The sequence below is a fragment of the Onychostoma macrolepis genome, chromosome 15 (genome assembly GCF_012432095.1).
Source record: "Onychostoma macrolepis isolate SWU-2019 chromosome 15, ASM1243209v1, whole genome shotgun sequence".
Lineage (NCBI taxonomy): Eukaryota > Metazoa > Chordata > Actinopteri > Cypriniformes > Cyprinidae > Onychostoma > Onychostoma macrolepis.
In genome coordinates this window covers 29,839,001-29,858,788 of record NC_081169.1, presented here as the reverse complement: position 1 = coordinate 29,858,788, position 19,788 = coordinate 29,839,001, and the positions used below count along the sequence as shown (strand labels likewise).

The window sequence follows — 19,788 nt, the reverse complement described above, 5'->3', positions numbered from 1 at the left end:
CAACAACTATAAATTCAACGGCCAAAGATGAAAAAAATGAATCGCATTATAATTTTGGTTTTGTTGTATTTTTCCGTTTATAATACTTTATTTTAATTTTTTTTTTAATGTCAGTTTTAGTTTAGATATCTTTATGCTTAATTTAATAATATTAGTACTTCAATTTATACCTTTGCAACAGAGTGAAATACTTACTGAAAGTAAAATACGGTATATATATATACAGTATCTCACAGAAGTGAGGACACCCCTCACGTTTTTGTAAATATTTTATTACATCTTTTCATGTGACAACACTGAAGAAATGACACTTTGCTACAATGTAAAGTAGTGAGTGTACAGCTTGTATAACAGTGTACATTTAAGTCCCCTCAAAATAACTCAACACACAGCCATTAATGTCTAAACCGCTGGCCACAAAAGTGAGTGCACCCCTAAGTGAAAATGTCCAAATTGGGCCCAAAGTGTCAATATTTTGTGTGGCCATCATTATTTTCCAGCTCTGCCTTAACCCTCTTGGGCATGGAGTTCAGCAGAGCTTCACAGGTTGCCACTGGAGTCCTCTTCCACGCCTCCATGACCACATCACGGAGCTGGTGGATGTTAGAGACCTTGTGTTCCTCCACCTTCCGTTTGAGGATGCCCACAGATGCTCAATAGGGTTTAGGTCTGGAGACATGCTTGGCCAGTCCATCACCTTTACCCTCAGCTTCGTCTTGGAGGTGTGTTTGGGGTCGTTATCATGTTGGAATACTGCACTGCGGCCCAGTCTCCGAAGGGAGGGGATCATGCTCTGCTTCAGTATGTCACAGTACATGTTGGCATTCATGGTTCCCTCAATGAACTGTAGCTCCGCAGTGCCGGCAGCACTCATGCAGCCCCAGACCACGACACTCCCACCACCGTGCTTGACTGTAGGCAAGACACACTTGTCTTTGTACTCCTCACCTGGTTGCCGCCACACGCTTGACACCATCTGAACCAAATAAGTTTATCTTGGTCTCATCAGACCACAGGACACGGTTCCAGTAATCCATGTCCTTAGTCTGCTTGTCTTCAGCAGACTGTTTGCGGGCTTTCTTGTGCATCATCTTTAGAAGAGGCTTCCTTCTGGGACGACAGCCATGCAGACCAATCTGATGCAGTGTGCGGCGTACGGTCTGAGCACTGACAGGCTGACCCCCACCCTTCAACCTCTGCAGCAATGCTGGCAGCACTCATCGTCTATTTCCCAAACACAACCTCTGGATATGACGCTGAGCACGTGCACTCAACTTCTTTGGTCGACCATGGTGAGGCCTGTTCTGAGTGGAACCTGTCCTGTATGGTCCGCTGTATGGTCTTGGCCACTGTGCTGCAGCTCAGTTTCAGGGTCTTGGCAGTCGTCTTATAGCCTACGCCATCTTTATGTAGAGCAACAATTCTTTTTTTCAGATCCTCAGAGAGTTCTTTGCCATGAGGTGCCATGTTGAACTTCCAGTGACCAGTATGAGAGAGTGAGAGCGATAACACCAAATTTAACACACCTGCTCCCCATTCACACCTGAGACCTTGTAACACTAACGAGTCACATGATACCGGGGAGAGAAAATGGCTAATTGGGCCCAATTTTGATATTTTCACTTAGGGGTGTACTCACTTTTGTGGCCAGCGGTTTAGACATTAATGGCTGTGTGTTGAGCTATTTTGAGGGGACAGCAAATTTACACTGTTATACAAGCTGTACACTCACTACTTTACATTGTAGCAAAGTGTCATTTCTTCAGTGTTGTCACATGAAAAGATATAATAAAATATTTACAAAATGTGAGGGTGTACTCACTTCTGTGAGATACTGTACAGTGAGGAAAATAAGTATTTGAACACCCTGCTATTTTGCAAGTTCTCCCACTTAGAAATCATGGAGGGTCTGAAATTGTCATCGTAGGTGCATGTCCACTGTGAGAGACATAATCTAAAAAAATCCAGAAATCACAATATATGATTTTTAACTATTTATTTGTATGATACAGCTGCAAATAAGTATTTGAACACCTGTCTATCAGCTAGAATTCTGACCCTCAAAGACCTGTTAGTCTGCCTTTAAAATGTCCACCTCCACTCCATTTATTATCCTAAATGAGATGCACCTCTTTGAGGTCGTTACCAGCATATAGCACAGAGTCACTCGTCTTCAGGAGCGGCTCTACATTAAACTGCTGATCTGATGTCAGCCAAAGCTCCAGACACACACACACACACACACACACACACACACACACACACAAATATTTCGATTGTTTACCCGTCGTAAATCAAGAACGTCCTGCAGCATGAAGCGAATTCTGGAAGAAGTTTTCCGCTCCTTAATAATTTTCTCCATCTGGGTGAAGTATTGATCCATTCGGGGCTGAAAAGACAAAGAAATACAGCAGAACATATGTGTAAGTCTTAAATTATTCATTACTGAAATATTTTTGATAATACATTTAAATAATCTAAAAAAAAAACAACAACTATAAATTCAACGGCCAAAGATGAAAAAAATGAATCGCATTATAATTTTGGTTTTGTTGTATTTTTCAGTTTATAATACTTTATTTTAATTTTTTTTTTTTTTTTTAATGTCAGTTTTAGTTTAGATATCTTTATGCTTAATTGAATAATATTAGCACTTCAATTTACACCTTTTCAACAGGTTGAAATACTTACTGAAAGTAAAATACGGTATATATATACACACAGTATCTCACAGAAGTGAGTACACCCCTCACGTTTTTGTAAATATTTTATTACATCTTTTCATGTGACAACACTGAAGAAATGACACTTTGCTACAATGTAAAGTAGTGAGTGTACAGCTTGTATAACAGTGTAAATTCTCTGTCCCCTCAAAATAACTCAACACAGTCATTAATGTCTAAACCACTGGCCACAAAAGTGAGTGCACCCCTAAGTGAAAATGTCCAAATTGGGCCCAAAGTGTCAATATTTTGTGTGGCCATCATTATTTTCCAGCACTGCCTTAACCCTCTTGGGCATGGAGTTCAGCAAAGCTTCACAGGTTGCCACTGGAGTCCTCTTCCACTCCTCCATGACCACATCACAGAGCTGGCTTGCGCTCCTCCACCTTCCGTTTAAGGATGCCTCACAGATGCGCAATAGGGTTTAGGTCTGGAGACATGCTTGGCCAGTCCATCACCTTTACCCTCAGCTTCGTCATGGAGTTGTGTTTAGAGTCGTTATGTTGGAATACTGCCCTGCGGCCCAGTCTCCGAAGGGAGGGGATCATGCTCTGCTTCAGTATGTCACAGTACATGTTGGCATTCATGGTTCCCTCAATGAACTGTAGCTCCGCAGTGCCGGCAGCACTCATGCAGCCCCAGACCATGACACTCCCACCACCATGCTTGACTGTAGGCAAGACACACACTTGTCTTTGTACTCCTCACCTGGTTGCCGCCACACACGCTTGACACCATCTGAACCAAATAAGTTTATCTTGGTCTCATCAGACCACAGGACATGGTTCCAGTAATCCATGTCCTTAGTCTGCTTGTCTTCAGCAATCTGTTTGCGGGCTTTCTTGTGCATCATCTTTAGAAGAGGCTTCCTTCTGGGACGACATCCATGCAGACCAATTTGATGCAGTGTGCGGCGTATGGTCTGAGCACTGACAGGCTGACCCCCTGGCAGCACTCATACGTCTATTTCCCAAACACAACCTCTGGATATGACGCTAAGCACGTGCACTCAACTTCTTTGGTCGACCATGGTGAGGCCTGTTCTGAGTGGAACCTGTCCTGTTAAACCGTTGTATGGTCTTGGCCACCGTGCTGCAGCTCAGTTTCAGGGTCTTGGCAATCTTCTTATAGCCTACGCCATCTTTATGTAGAGCAACAGTTCTTTTTTTCAGATCCTCAGAGAGTTCTTTGCCATGAGGTGCCATGTTGAACTTCCAGTGACCAGTATGAGAGAGTGAGAGTGATAACACCAAATTTAACACACCTGCTCCCCATTCACACCTGAGACCTTGTAACACTAACGAGTCACATGACACGGGAGAGAAATGGCTAATTGGGCCCAATTTTGACATTTTCACTTAGGGGTGCACTCACTTTTGTGGCCAGCGGTTTAGACATTAATGGCTGTGTGTTGAGTTATTTTGAGGGGACAGTAAATGTACACAGTTATACAAGCTGTACACTCACTACTTTACATTGTAGCAAAGTGTAATTTCTTCAGTGTTGTCACATGAAAAGATATAATAAAATATTTACAAAAATGTGAGGGTGTCCTCACTTCTGTGAGATACTGTATATATATATATATATATATATATATATATATATATATATATATATATATATATATATATATATATATATATATAAATTTTTTGCTAATTTGTTATTTTATTTCAAGCAATGCAAATGCTTTTAGTAAACAACTTTTAATATACATGCTCAATTATATATACACATATAATTAAAATAATTGTATTGATACTATTGTATTGAACTATATTACACAATATAACAATGTATAATATATATATATATATATATATATATATATATATATATATATATATATATATATATATATATATATATATATATATATATTTTAATATTAATAAAATATTATAGCAACAGAAAACACAATAATATCCCACACTACTGCTATGGTTGCTGCATGAGATGTTATGTAATGCGTGTGTCACCTTGGCCTTCTCGAAGTCCAGGTCTTTCCGATGGTGGACAGCAGGCGGCAGAGGCACTCCAGACTCTCCTCGTCGTGGTTCTTCAGTAGTTTAACGATGCAGTCGTGCATGATGGTCTCCGTCAGCATCTTCAGCTTGAACAGCTCCCCAATGAACTTGATGTTGCCTAGCGACCGTCGCCGGGCTTTGTCTTTGGCATCCTCGAGCTCCTCCTTCAACCTCTGCTTCTCCTCTTCCTGAAGGGGCAGAGACAGGAAGTGACATCATAAATGCCTTTGAACCATGTAAATATATACATACTAATAATATCTTACTCAAATAAATCACAATTTATATCACTATTTGATGTTGCTGATTATTAAACCACAAAGGCTGCGGATTACTTAAATACATACACTGCATGTGTTAGAATGAAGTGTTTTCCTCCACGAATTAACATTTGAAAAAAATTAAAACATTAAGCCAGCAGCCATAAATATTAGTATTGTAATTTTACCGTACACTGTAAATTATTTTTTTTAAATTCTTGATTTTTTTTACAATGAAATATTATAGCAGCAGTATGTCTTTTGTTTCATACTTTTATTAGTAATATTAACAACAGTTATATTGATTTATAATCAAAAAGAAAAAAAACAAAACAAACAAAAAAAAAACACTAAAAACTAAATCTAAATAAATGTAAAATAAAATATTTTCCCCGTTTTTATTAAATAATAATAATAATATTAATAATAATATTAAATTATTAAAAAATAATTAATAATAAAAAAAAGTCTTATTTTATAGGGGAATTTTACAAAAGTAATATTTCTTATTTTGTTTTATATGGTTTTTATTAAATAATAAGTTTAAATCTAAAATTATTATATTGATATAATCACAAAAAAAATTGGCTAAACAAGCACAGAAAACCAATATACATTAATAAAATAAAATGTAAAATAAAATAAACTACATTTCTTAAATTTGCATTTTTTTTTTTTAAATTACAGTGAAATATAAAATTAGTAATATTTCTTGTTTTACTAAATTGCAAAAAGACTGCCCTACTACAACCCCGACATGTTACCACAACATCAGTCCCCTCAGATGTGTGTGTGTGTCTGTGTGAGTGTGACTGTGTGTGCGTGCGTGTGCACGTGTCTCTCTGTGTGAGTGTGTGTGTGTGTGTGCACGTGAGAGTGTGAACGTGTGAGTGTGTGTGTGTGTGTTTACCCCTGTGGCGGCATCCAGCTCCTTCTGCTTCTTCTCAAATATTTCATCATCATCTTTGTCCTTCTCAAACTCTTTCTGACAACGATTCAGCAGCAGCTTCCTGAAATTCACCGTCACTCCGGGTTTATCCGAGGTGGGAACTTTGAGCTGCGATGAGAGACAGGCGATAAATCACATTCACACAAAGCAGTAGGGATCCAGAATCGATTCGTGGATTTTCTGAATGCATGGTGATTCTCTCCGGAATGGATCCTGAGCTTATATTTTAACAGCAGATGGCGCTCTGCTCTAGTTTTTATCTGATTTCTTAATAAAAGTTCTGAGTTTGACGTTGTGTGTTTGTTGTTGCTTGAATTGAATCGACCTGCTGCTAATTTGAAAGTGAAAGTAAAATGCACACGGCGCTTTGACGATATAAAAGCAAAGCAAAGCGAGAAAACGAGGGAAAACAAACTAACACCATATTAAACTGAGGTTGCTACAATTTTTACAGATGTTACTGATTATAATAATGAACAAATATTTACTTCTGCATCCTAACTCAAGCTACTATCAAATGTGCATTTTTAAGAGACAAAAAAGTGATATTATTATTATTAATATTATCAGGCAACCCAAACCTGTTTCTTGATTAGGACATGCAAAAACTAAGAAATTAATTTTTCTATTCAGATGTTTGTTTTGTTAAAAGGAAAATTAATGGTCTGGTTTCTACAACTTTCACCTTGGAGCAAAAATCTGGCTTTAAACTTGAAAGAAATAAATGATTTGACATTTATCGTGATAATTATCGATATCGACTAATATGAAAAATACTAGTGCTGTCAAAAGATTAATCGCATCTAAAATAATTTTTTTGTTTACATAATATATGAGTGTGCACAGTGTATATTTATTGTGTGTATATAAATACACATGCATGTATATATTTCAGAAAAATATGTAATTTATAATATTATATGAATATAAATATAGACATGTAAATATTTGCAAAATATATGCTGTATGTGTGTGTATTTATATATACAGAACACACACACATATTACGCAAACAAAAACTTTTATTTTGTATGCGATTAATCGTTTGACAGCATTATAAAAAAATATCGTGATTATTTTTTTGGCCATATCGCCCAGCCCTACAATGCACCTTAAGCAGCAGCTCTACAATTTCGTTGCATTTTGTGTAAAATGACAATAAAGCATTCTATTCAGTTCTAATCTATTCCACAGTGATACCGGTATTAATTTCCTCTACCCTCGTTTACTCGAAGCAGAGCTGCGTTTGGCTCACACTCACCCCCATCAGGCAGCGGCACATGTTGGCGTAGGCGACGGAGAAGTTCGGCTCAGAGATGGCCTTCTCGAAGATGAGGTCGATGACTCCCTTCAGACGCTCCTCGGTGTCGATGGTGAGCTCGGTCACCTGCTTCATCAGCGGCTGGAACATCTGCGGTGTCAGTTTGTTCAACACGCTCCGCACGCGTTTGAACAGCTCCTGTGTGTTCAGGAACTCGGGTTCGTCCTCTTCGACGCGGGTGCTGCGCTTCACCATCGGTTTCCAGGCCTTCTCTGCTTTATTCAGCTGCACGTTTTCGGTGAGGGACACGCTCGCGATGATCTTCCGCGGCTCCTTCCCACGCTGACCTTGACCTGAACGACGAGGACCGCTCAGACCGGACGGCTAGGGAGACAGGGAAAGATTATATTTAATAAAATAAATTATATTTATTCATTTATATATACACTTTTATTTATAATTTAATTTATTTTAATAAATAATTTATTTATGTTGAATCATTTATTTTTTTTATGCCATGTCAGCAGCAATAAAAATATAAAGTAAATTATTCATAATTTGTTTCATTAAAATAATTTATTAATTCATTACAGCAAGTTAATTAATTTATTGAATTTTTAAATTAAATTACATTTTTAAATTAAATTAATTTTAAATAAATAAATTAAAATAAATTATTTATTTTATTGAAACAAATAATAAATTATTTTAATTATTTACTATTTGTCAGTAAATAATTATAATAAATTGTTAATAATGATTAATTATATAAAATTATATATTACATATAATAATCTGGGCAAATTTAAATAAAATTAAACTCATTTATTTATTTTTATTTAATTAATTTATTATTTTTAGCTCCATGGCAGCAGCAAGGTTATTGTAAAAAAAAAAAAAAAAAAAACATTAAAATAATCAAAAAATAAAAATAAAATAAAAAAAAAGTAATTATAAATTATTTTCCCTTCTTTCTTTCTTTATACATTTTTACCACCATGACAGCAGCAAGGCTATCATTAAACAATGTAGTAAATTAATTAAAATAAAATATTTATTTTAATAAAATAATAATAAATTTTTAATTTATTCATTTATATTTTTAACGCCATGGCAAAGACTACTATTAAAAAAATAATAATTAAATTATTTACAAAAATTCTAAAACACATTCAGGCGATACTCTTTTAAAATACAAATGTTAAACATTCCCCTGAATTAAAAAATAGTGTCTATTTACATTAAAAACAGTACAGTCTAGTAAAATATGTTTGTAAAATATAAACAAAAGCATGCGCTTCTGTGAGGTTGCTATGGTAACTGACCGGGCCACGCCCACCAGCTGACGGGCGACCGAGATTAGCAAACGAAGGCGTGAAATCTGGACCACAGTTCATTCCGGGCAAACGACTCGGATCCAGCTGCCGCAGAGGAGTTTTATTGGCCTGCAGAGAGAGAAAGCCATGTCAACGCATCAGGTGTGTGTGTGTGTGTGTGTGTGCGTGTGTGTGTGTGTGTGAGCGCTTCAGCTACCTTATCCAGCACCACGTCTGAGATCTGCGGCAGACCCTCGGGTTTGTGCATGCTGGCGCTGATGAACTGGAAGCCGAGCAGAAACTCTCGGTCGTATTTCTTCTTCTCCTCGGGGTTCAGCGGTTTCCATTGTTCTGTGGGAAACAAGGACAGCTTTATTATTCCATGATTATGCATATAATGCAATTGTTTTTTTTTTTTTTTTTTTTTAAATCGGACTGCATTAAATCCTGAAATGCAGATTTTATAACTGATGAGCAACATTTAACAAAACAAGCAACATTTCCTCCATTTTTTCATGCAATTCATCAGCCTGGATGTTTTATTTAAAAATAATTTAAAAAGAGGCATTTTGGATTTTTTGGAAGCTTATATCCTACCACAATTAACGAAGAGTTGACTTTAAAATCATTTTGACACTATTTTAAATAAGTTATTGTAAAGAATGCATAAACACATATGTGAATGTGTTTAAAATATGTACGTGTGTGTTTTGGATATGAATCAGTGCTATTTTAGCATCAGTGAGATACTATTATAGTTTGTATGTAGTGTATGTGTTTATTTTTAAAATATTTATTTGAACTTTTTTTTTTTTTTTTAGTAATTTAGTTCTCATTTTTATTAGTATTTTTTAGTGCTGGACAATGATTAATTGCGATTAATCGCATCCAAAATAAAAGTTTTGTTTACATAATATATGTGTGTGTACTGTGTATATTTATTATGTATATATAAATACACGTGTATTTAAGAAAAATGTTATGTTATATATACACAGTACACACACATATATTATATAAACAAAAACTTATTTTGGATGCGATTGATCGTTGCCCAGCACTAGTATTTTTTATTGCCTACATAGTTTATTTTTTATTAATTTTTATTTCAGTTTTAGTTTTTAGTACATCAAGTTAAATTAAATGGAAAATTTAGTTTTTTTATATATATATATATATATATATAATTTTATTCTATTTTTTTTAAAGTGACGAAAATGTTTTTTTGTTTTGTTTTAGTTAACAATAATAACCCTGAATGATAAGAATGCATATATAAAAATATAAAGGTGTTTTATCTTATTTTTAAATTTAGTGATGGAAATGAATAAACAAATAAGTAAATAAATAAAATACAAAACGATTGACATATAAAAGTCATAAAAAAATTGTCCCTATAAAATAAAAAACAATTGCAATCACAATTTTTATCAGAAAAATAAATGACCATTTTATATTTATTTCCAAATCTTGGTGAAAACGAAGATCAGATTTCTTCCAGCTTCATATTTTGATTCTTTGACATCTAATTTGTGTTCATACAGTATTTTTCTTTTTCACACACCTTGTTGGTTTCATGAAGCTACCCAACAATCACGTCATTAGAATTAATTGGCCTGACCAATATACGTGTCACTAAGTCCAGCACCATTGAAATGGATCAGACGCTCATTTACCTTCTTTATACTGGTATTTCTGTTCGGTGGGTGAACTCGGGGTGGGACTCTGCGGTTTGATGTTCTCAGCATCAAGTTTATCTTCTTTCTCCTCCCACGTCTCATCCACTTCCTCTGCAGGGGGCGGGGCCACTGGGGCGATGCTCTCTGGCTCCACCTTCACCGGGGGCGTGGCCTCTGGCTCAGGTGGTGTGGGCTTTAAAACAAGACAACAGGTCACTTTCACCTTAATCATATGTAGAAATATTTTAATTAACCCTCACTTTATCACATAGAATCGTTCCATACTAGAAGAAAGTCAAATTTGTTACATTATATGGCTTGAATTTTGTGAAATCTGTATTTTCAGAAAGTCTTGGATTCACGTCGCTCACGTCAATTCCAGTAGCTTTGCATAAATTGTAAACATACAGGCCTTGAACTACTTCATTATTGAACACACAGTTTCTGGCATCAAACCGTTCACAGACCTCTTTAAAGGCATCAAGCAGATCTCCCGCCTCCTTCTTGTTCAGGTCTTTCATTTTTCTCTTCTTCTTTGGCACAGAAACCGCTGCAAACACACAAACACAGACTGAGGATGAAAATAAGTGCACTATGAAACCAAACAGACATCAACAGCCTTCACTAACCATGATTTAAAACACAAAGGAGCTTCAGGCCAGAAACCTACTCTTATGCAATTATGCAAAAATTAACTGTTGATTTACCATTTAGGCTGCATCCGAAATCACGTACTTCCCTACTATGTAGTAGGCGAAACGAAATAATACGTCTTAATTAACAGCATTCATAAAATAGCATGCAAAAAGTCCCAAAATGACCCACTATTTTGTGGCGAGATTGTGAAGTGCGCATCTACAAACACTGTTGCCAAGGCAACATTTCAAATTTGTTGAAGTACTAAAGTTACTAAAACATTAACTGAAAGACTATAGAAAAAAGACAACATAATAACATCACAAACTAAAAAATAAAAACTGTTAAAAAAATGAATTCAAAATATAAATACTATAATTGTATTTAAATGATACTAAATTACTATATTACGTTACGAAATATTAATTTTTAGTTTACGCAACACACTATAGCTCCCCTTGTGGCAACATACCATGTAGTGTTATTGTTTTTAACTACAACTAAACTAAAACTAAATATAAAATATAAATATTACATAAAAAACTATTTGGCAAAAACATTTATTTTAGTTATTTGCCAAAGGCAACTTGTTGTCTAAGTTAAAGTACTAAAGTTCTAAACATCACAAACTAAAAAATAAAAACTGTTAAAAAAGTTAAATAAAAATATAAAAAATTACCATATAATAAAATTACTAAAACTAAAAATTTAAATAAAAAATGTAAAAAAAATAAATACAGTTTTTTACAACATCTGGATTCACATACTAGCATACAAATGATAAAAATAGTAATAGTAGTATGCTAGTGTGAGATTGCCTTACGACTCATACCTTGCATAGAACTCTCAGAGGGAGTGGTCTGTGTAGTGGGTGTGTCCTCTCGCTCTTCCGTTGGCGGGGGCATGGCTTTAGAAACGACCTCTGAAGGTGCAGTGGCTTCCTTGAAAAGTGGTTTGGGGGTTTCCTTGGCAGCGAGTGAAGGCGTTTCCTCAACGACAGGAGGAGTTTCGACAAGGGTCTCCTTGACAACAGCCTCCTGGGTGACCTGCGGAAGGGTTTCTGCATCAACAGCTGTAGGCGTTTCCTTGGCAACCACAGGGACAGTCACCTTGAGGACAGGAGCGGGGTCTCCTTGACGACGGGAGCTGGGGTCTCCTTGACGACGGAACGGGGTCTCCTTGACGACGGGAACGGGGGTCTCCTTGACGACGGAACGGGGTCTCCTTGACGACGGGAACGGGGGTCTCCTTGACGACTGGAGAGGCCGTCTCCTTGACGACTGGAGAGGCCGTCTCCTTGACGACTGGAGAGGCCGTCTCCTTGACGACTGGAGAGGCCGTCTCCTTGACGACTGGAGAGGCCGTCTCCTTGACGACTGGAGAGGCCGTCTCCTTGACGACCGGAGAGGCCGTCTCCTTGACGACCGGAGAGGCCGTCTCCTTGACGACCGGAGAGGCCGTCTCCTTGACGACCGGAGAGGCCGTCTCCTTGACGACCGGAGCAGGGGTCTCCTTGACGACCGGAGCAGGGGTCTCCTTGACGACCGGAGCAGGGGTCTCCTTGACGACCGGAGCAGGTGTCTCCTTGACGACCGGAGCAGGTGTCTCCTTGACGACCGGAGCAGGGGTCTCCTTGACGACTGGAGCAGGGGTCTCCTTGACAACCGGAGGGATAGGCTCCTTGACAACAGGAGCTGGCACTTCCTTAACAACAGCAATAGGGATCTCCTTGACAACCTGCGGAGGGATTTCTTTGACAGTCCTATCAGGGATATCGGCGGTTACCGGCGGCGCTTCTTTCACGATGTCCGGCTCGGCGATAGGACTGACGTCTCTGTGGGCGGAGCCTGCCAGGACGCCGTTAAACAGCTGGAGCTCTTCGGGTTGCACTATTGGTGATTCCAGCGTGGTCTCTGCCTGGGGGGCGGCGACAGGCAGCGTTATAGTCACAGGCCCATCCTCTTTGCTTGTAGTGGGTGTGGCTTCGGCACCATTCGAGGCAGGCGGTTCCACCACAGTGGGTGTGGCGTGGGCGTCATCTGCAGGTGCTGGGGGCGGAGCATCTACTGTATCACTTATCTGACTGGTAGGGGGCGGAGTTGGCGGGGAATCGGGTATCGGGCTTTCGCCTGGAGGGATGGGAAACTCCATTCTGGTTGTCATGGCGACTGCAGGTGTGGTGTTGTCACCGTTGGGCTGTGTGTGTTTTTTTTTTTTTACACAAAAATGAAAATGCATTATTTGTTAAGTCGTTTGAACTGACATGAGAGTGAGTAAATAAAATTGTATTAGTCGCAGAAAAAAACAAAAGGCAAAGTCACGCAGTCCACGACGATTGTTAACGGCTGGTCTATGTGGTAATACAGTACATCGGGCAGGACATCCAAATGCTCGCCTAACATTCATCGACCTCAAATATGACTTATCTGAAATATGTAAGTATTAGCAACTTTACATGGCCGCTCAATCTAATGTTAACCTAGAAAAATGTGCGGTATAGTGTTTGTTTGGAGTGTGGAAGCTGAACAGAAGGTCACTGCAGGACAGATGGAGGCGCCGGTGCGTTTATTTGCTCTTAAAATACTCCCTTTATCCTCAAACAGATAAGAGTAATATATTTTTCAAATCTGTAAAGACTCTACGTTTGTTTGTATGCACTCACAATAACAACAAAACATTGCACTTTTGTAAAATAATGAAAGCAAACAGGATGCACTTTCTGCCGTCTAGGTCTCTGTGAACTTCAGCGCGAAACTTTGTGTATATCTTTGCCTTACAGACATTAAAAATACATCTAGAGAGTGAAATGTCTACTTTCAAATGAACCAATTGAAATGGAAAACAATATTCTCTGATTATGTAATCCGTATGAAACAGGCGCATCCACTAATGCGGAGATGACTTATCTTAAACCGAAAACAAAGAAAGCGCTAGTTTATCAAATTATTAAAATGTTAATGCAGTCTCCTTGCTGTTTTTCACTGACACATTCATAATCATTACTTCTGCGGTGCGTTGTGGCAAGCTTTAGGCGTGTGCTTGAGCTCTTATTAGGCTATGTAGGCAATTAAAGGCTTGTTTTAATGATTTCAATGGTTTATTAATAAACGTGCGATTAGTCGACTAATGCTAAAAAATGAACAACTACTAGTCGACCAGAAAAATCCTTAGTCGAGGGCAGCCCTACTTTTAAGTCATGACTTGAGTGTGAGTTAAATGATGATGAAGCGATAATTTTCTTGGTTCAGGTGTGTGCTCAGTACCTGTGGAGGTGTGGGTGTGGAGCCACTGCGACCTCCTGACATGATCTCTTCTGTGATGTCACGTCCTCCCTGGTTAGGGTCTCTGATCCGGATCTAGAGAGAGACATTTAGCACACGTAACAGAAGAAATGAGAACATGGCTGAGAGAGAGAGAGACTTTAACATGCAGCACATGAAAAAGACTAAAGCACAAATAAGTCACGAAATAAACAACAGAAAAACAACAACAGTGAGTGATTTAACCCAAGAAGGATTTCTCAGTGCTGCGAGACAAAATATGCTACGAATGTCTCTGACAAACACACACACACACACACACACACACACACACACAGCGCAGCACCTTATAAAGAAGTAAATGCACAACAGCCTGGAAACTTTCCTTGCACAAATCTGACTGTTTGTCCAACTTATCTGCACTTTACGCAATGAATTATACATTGACTCGCCAGCTCTCCGAGGCAAACGCGCGCACACACACACACACGCATGAGGCAGCACATTCCCTACCTTCCTCCCCTCGGACGGAGAGGTTGAGTTCTGCTAGGCCCGGCTCATCCTGGGGCTGGAGTTTAAACTCAGCCTAACTTGAACACACTAAAGTGGGCAGCACATTCACACACAGCCTGGGCCGACGTGGGCCTCAAACTCTCTCTCTCACGTACAGGAGAGGAGGGAAGCAAAAACAGTGAGAGAGAGAGAGTCTGGCCTTGTGAAATGAGTGCACAGGAATGTGGAACGCCCACCACACCGAACAGAGAGAGAGAGAGAGAGAGAGAGAGAGAGAGAGAGAGAGAGAGATGGGTGGAGACTAAGAGCCACGTGGAGCGACAGAACTGAACCGAATGACTTTACAGAGACGCTGACTAAGAGTTGGGGACTTTTTATTCCACAAGACCGCATTAAATTGATATAACGTGACCCTGAAGACATTTGTAATGTTTCAAAAGATTTCTATTTCAAATAAATGCTTTTCTTTTGAACTTTCTATTAATCTGTGAATCCAGAAAAATAAAATGCATCACAGTTTCCACAAAAATATTAACTGTTTTTAATATGGCTAATAATCAGAAATGTTTCTTGTGCAGCAAATCAGCATATTAGAATGATTTCTGAAGGATCATGTGACACGAAGACTGCAGTAATGATGCTGAAAATACAGCTTTGATCACAGAAATAAATTACAGTTTAACAGATACTCACATAGAAAACAGCGGTTTTAAACTGTAATAATATTTCACAATTTTTACTGTATTTTTAATCAATCTTGGTGAGCAGAAGAGCCTTACTACTAATTTTTGTACTACTTCTACTTATACTAAAAAAACTAAAATAAACCAGATTATCAGTCAATGCTCAGAATTAAATGTAATCAACATAAAATCTGATTCTGAATCGCTCAGCTTTATGAAAGTCAATCATTGTTTGAGGATACCATAAAAATAAAATAGAAACAAAAACAAAATCCTCTTATAAAACAGCATTTATTAACTCCAAATACAGCTCGAGCTAAAATTAACGTTTGAATGAATAATACAAATTTTTGTTTATATCATCTAATATTTTATTTTATTTCAGCTTTATTTAAAATTAACAAAATGTTCTTTAATAGTTTTAATATTAGGTAACAGTCCTGGTTGCAGTCAGTGTTGGGTCACTTACTCAAAAAAAAAAAAATTAATTACTAGTCACTAATTACATCTTCAACAGTGTAATTAGATTACTGTACTAATTACTCTCTCTAAAAAGTACTGAATTATTATTTTCAACAGTAAATCCAACACCAGCTTTGACTAGTTGACTAAAAAAAAAAAAAGGATATAAAATTGCATACATTATTCTTGAACTGACCAAAGTATTTAAAGGGTGAAGGTTACATTAAAAACATACGTTTTAACATCAGAAGTTAAATTTTGATGTTAAATCTACTGTTTTTAAAAAATTTTTTATAAACAAATGTCTTAACTCTAGGAGTAACTGTGATTAAATAACACAATTAAGAGTAAGCCCTTGCTTCAAAAGGAAAAACTTACTTTCAAGGGAAAAGTAAGTTAATGAATGGCTTGGCAATGCATCACATTCACACCCAGCCCTGCAGTTCTCTCTCTCTCTCTCTTTTCTCCTCCTCTCTTCGTTCTTCCTCCTCTTTCTCAGTTTCTATTCCTCTGAAATGAAACCTCACTGACGGCCGAGAGCGAGACTCAAGGACTCAAAGTCCACCGGTCCAGCTGTGAGCTTCCAGAAAGCCTGATAACAGCACACCAACACATCACATACTAAACCGCTGATGCTCAAAAAAACAAAAAAAAAAACATTCAACTATTAAAATTGATGATTATAAGTGAAGAGACAATGTGTCTTAAATTTACTGCAAAATAACCAGATGAGTACAAATATCTACAGTAAGATTTGTAATGGTTTTTAAAGAAGGTTCTTCTGCTCATCAAGGCTGTATCTATTTGATCAAAAATACAGAAAAAAACTGTTATTTTGTGAAACATTGCAATTTAAAATAAGAGTTTTCTATTTTAATATACTTTAAAATATAATGTATCACATGATCCTTCAGAAATCATTCCAATATGCTGATTTATTATCAATGTTGGAAACCGTTAATTTTCTTTTTTTGGGACCTGTGATATATTTTTTAGGATCCTATGATTAATAACAAGTTAAAAAGAACAGCATTTATGTTGTTTTACAATATACAATGCTATTCAAAAGTTTGGGGTCAGTACATTTTTTCTTTCTTTTTATTTTTTTAAAGAAATTAATACTTTTATTCAGGAGGGATGTGTTAAATGAATAAAAAGTCATAGTAAAGACTTATATTGTTAGAAAAGATTTCTATTTTGATCAAATGCTGCTCTTTTTAACTTTGTATTGATCAAAGAAAAAAGTATCACACGTTCCAAAACACAATATGAAGCAGCGCAACAGTTTCAACACTCATAATAAATCAGCATATTAGCATGATTTCTGAAGATCATGTGACGCTGAAGAGTAATGATGCTGAAAATGCAGCGCTGCGTCACAGAAATAAATTCTATTTTAAAGTATATTAAAATAGGAAACCAATATTAGAAATTGCAATAAGATTTCACAATATTACTGTTTTTTCTGTATTTTTGATCAAATAAGAAGAGACTCCCTAAAAAAACATTAAAACTTGATAAACAAGTTGTAAGTTCACGTTAAACATCTATTTGGTGAAAATGAACAGGAATTTTACTTTTAGATCCCAGCTTTTGCATTCAATGCTGTTACCATGGAGACGAACCCATCATCATGGCAACAGAAATTCTAATTCTGAAGCTCCGCCTTTGATGCGTCTGATCAGATTGTATCATTGCGTTTGAAAACATTCTCTAAAAACCCAATGCTTTGATTTAGCCGATCGTCAAAATCAGCTCCCTATGAGTTAGGGCTGTGCGATATTGACAAAAAAGAATATCTCGATATTTTCTAGGATTTTATCGATAACGATAATTACACGATATTTTGCTAAATGTGTTATTGTGCTGGTATCTTAAACGATAGAAATCAATCTTAAACAGATTTTTACCTTTTATGGGCATTTTTACCTTTATAAAGCCATTTTTTTCTAAAACTGTGCATTATCTTTTGAGTCAAATTGTTACATTTAATCAGTCAATTAGAATAATAAGACATTCGGGCTGTTACCGTGCAAATAAAATCATTACCAACAAAATTCATCTTTGCAATGCAGATGAAACACAGAAGCTGCGTCTGAAAATGCATTTAGATTAACTGTTTAGTGCAGAACTTGAATGCATTTAACCTGCAGTTACAAATGCATAAATAATATTTTGATATACTGAACATAAAACGTTGAATACTAATATTTTTTAATATTTTTTAAATGATAAAAAGATACTTAAGACCGCCAGCAGGTGGCAGCAAGTCACTGTTAACAAGTGAGTCATTGCGACTGAACCGAATCATTTAAACGGTTGATTCATTCAGGAACGAAACACCGTCATGTTGCTCAGAGACTCAAAACAATGCTGTAGCTGTGTTTGGAATTATTTTTGTTGGCGAAATAGAGAAAAAACAGGCAATATGGTGTCTAAAACATAAGTCTCTTAATTTTGTTTATTGAACTGTTTTATCTAAATTAATAATTATTATTATTATCTGAATTAATTGATTATTTATTTCAATAATCAACACTTAAATGAAAACTGTTGTATATAAACTTCACTTAAATTGCACACAAGGCGTTTCTATAATCAACTTCATGATATAATTGTTTCTACTCTAAATCATGGTTAAAATATAAACATTTAAACAGTGGCTGTAACAAATGTATATATATATATAAAGATTTATTCAAACATACATTGGATAATGACGACAACAGGTTAAGTAATAATAGAATGAATATGTAATCGGTCAATGATTTCGACACAACAAAACTATTTTGGCAGAAACCAAAAAATAATTTTTGGGTGAATATTTTGGGTTGCTGATATTTTGGTGCATCACTAGGACAAACCAAACCAAAAGCTATTAAAATGCATCAAAAACACAAGAAACCACCATCTAAAGACAGCCTCAGAAAACGAATTATGTCGAAAATGTTAAGTAAAAATATTCATGTGAAGAATAAAAAAAGAAAGAACAAAAGACAAATTAAATCAAATTAATTAAATATTAGAAAGAGAAATAAATCAAGGAAGAAAGAAAACACAAATAAATATACACAAAGAAAGGAAATTAGAAAGAAACATGAAAGACGTTCATAATAAACATGCATTTGTTGCACGTCAGTGCCTTAAATGAATTCTGCACATCACCCAGTCACTTCAAAGCCTTAATTAGTCCAGTTTTTGGCAATTAAAGAGGCATGAAATTAACAAATTCATCTGGATAGATGACATACGGCTCACTAGAGCAAATTATTGTTAATTCAGAAATAAATTGCTGATTAAAATGTCAAATTAACAACCTTGACTGCTTCATTTCTGATAGAGCGAGAGATGCAAGACCGATGTAAATGAGATCAAGAAATATTAGGAGAAAAACACATTCAAACAAAGGCCACAGAAAGCACCGAAGCTCCAGATGCAGAAGACGGATGGATGCATTACCTGCTTGCGTTCCCGTCTGGGCGGAGCTTGCTGTGGTTGAGGGGGCGGGGCCTGTTGCTGCTGGGGGGCGGGGCTCATGATGACAGGCGCCGGGGCAACAGGGGGCGTGAACTGGGGCTGGGCGGGGTAATATGCCCCAGCTGGAAACAAAAGTGCCACAAATGTCTCAGACTTTCTCAAAATGACAATCTGTGCAATCAGTGATCACCCAATTTAGATTCACAAATCTCTGGGGTCACCTGAGGTGAACTCTCACAAAACGCTGAACTGTCAGTGATTCTTAGCCTGGTAAACGCGCCCACACACACACACACACACACACACACACACACACACACACACACAGCACCCTCCTTTAGCAAACACACAATCTGTCACAGCCAAATTTATATTTGAACTGCACACCCTCCGAAAACAGCCGAGCTCTCATCTGCATACACACTGGTGGTCTGTACAATAGAGTCGTTTTAATGTCCTTAAAGAGACAGTTCCGCCAAAAACAGGGTTCTTACACATTTTCCATTTCCAGACTCAAATTTCCAAACATCGGAGTAGAT

The 19,788-nt window shown here is 37.0% G+C and overlaps 1 protein-coding gene across 1 annotated transcript in view; it reads right to left on the bottom strand.

The window, feature by feature from the left end:
- Positions 1-19,788, bottom strand: part of LOC131520960 (eukaryotic translation initiation factor 4 gamma 1-like) — a 58,111-nt gene that overhangs the window by 14,364 nt on the left and 23,959 nt on the right. Inside the window, 13 exon segments of the mRNA XM_058745552.1 lie at positions 2,285-2,389; positions 4,706-4,731; positions 4,734-4,941; positions 5,924-6,070; positions 7,224-7,607; positions 8,549-8,668; positions 8,757-8,890; positions 10,216-10,411; positions 10,686-10,768; positions 11,687-11,900; positions 12,085-13,050; positions 14,118-14,210; positions 19,232-19,371. Of these exon segments, the coding sequence (XP_058601535.1) occupies positions 2,285-2,389; positions 4,706-4,731; positions 4,734-4,941; positions 5,924-6,070; positions 7,224-7,607; positions 8,549-8,668; positions 8,757-8,890; positions 10,216-10,411; positions 10,686-10,768; positions 11,687-11,900; positions 12,085-13,050; positions 14,118-14,210; positions 19,232-19,371 (2,816 nt within the window).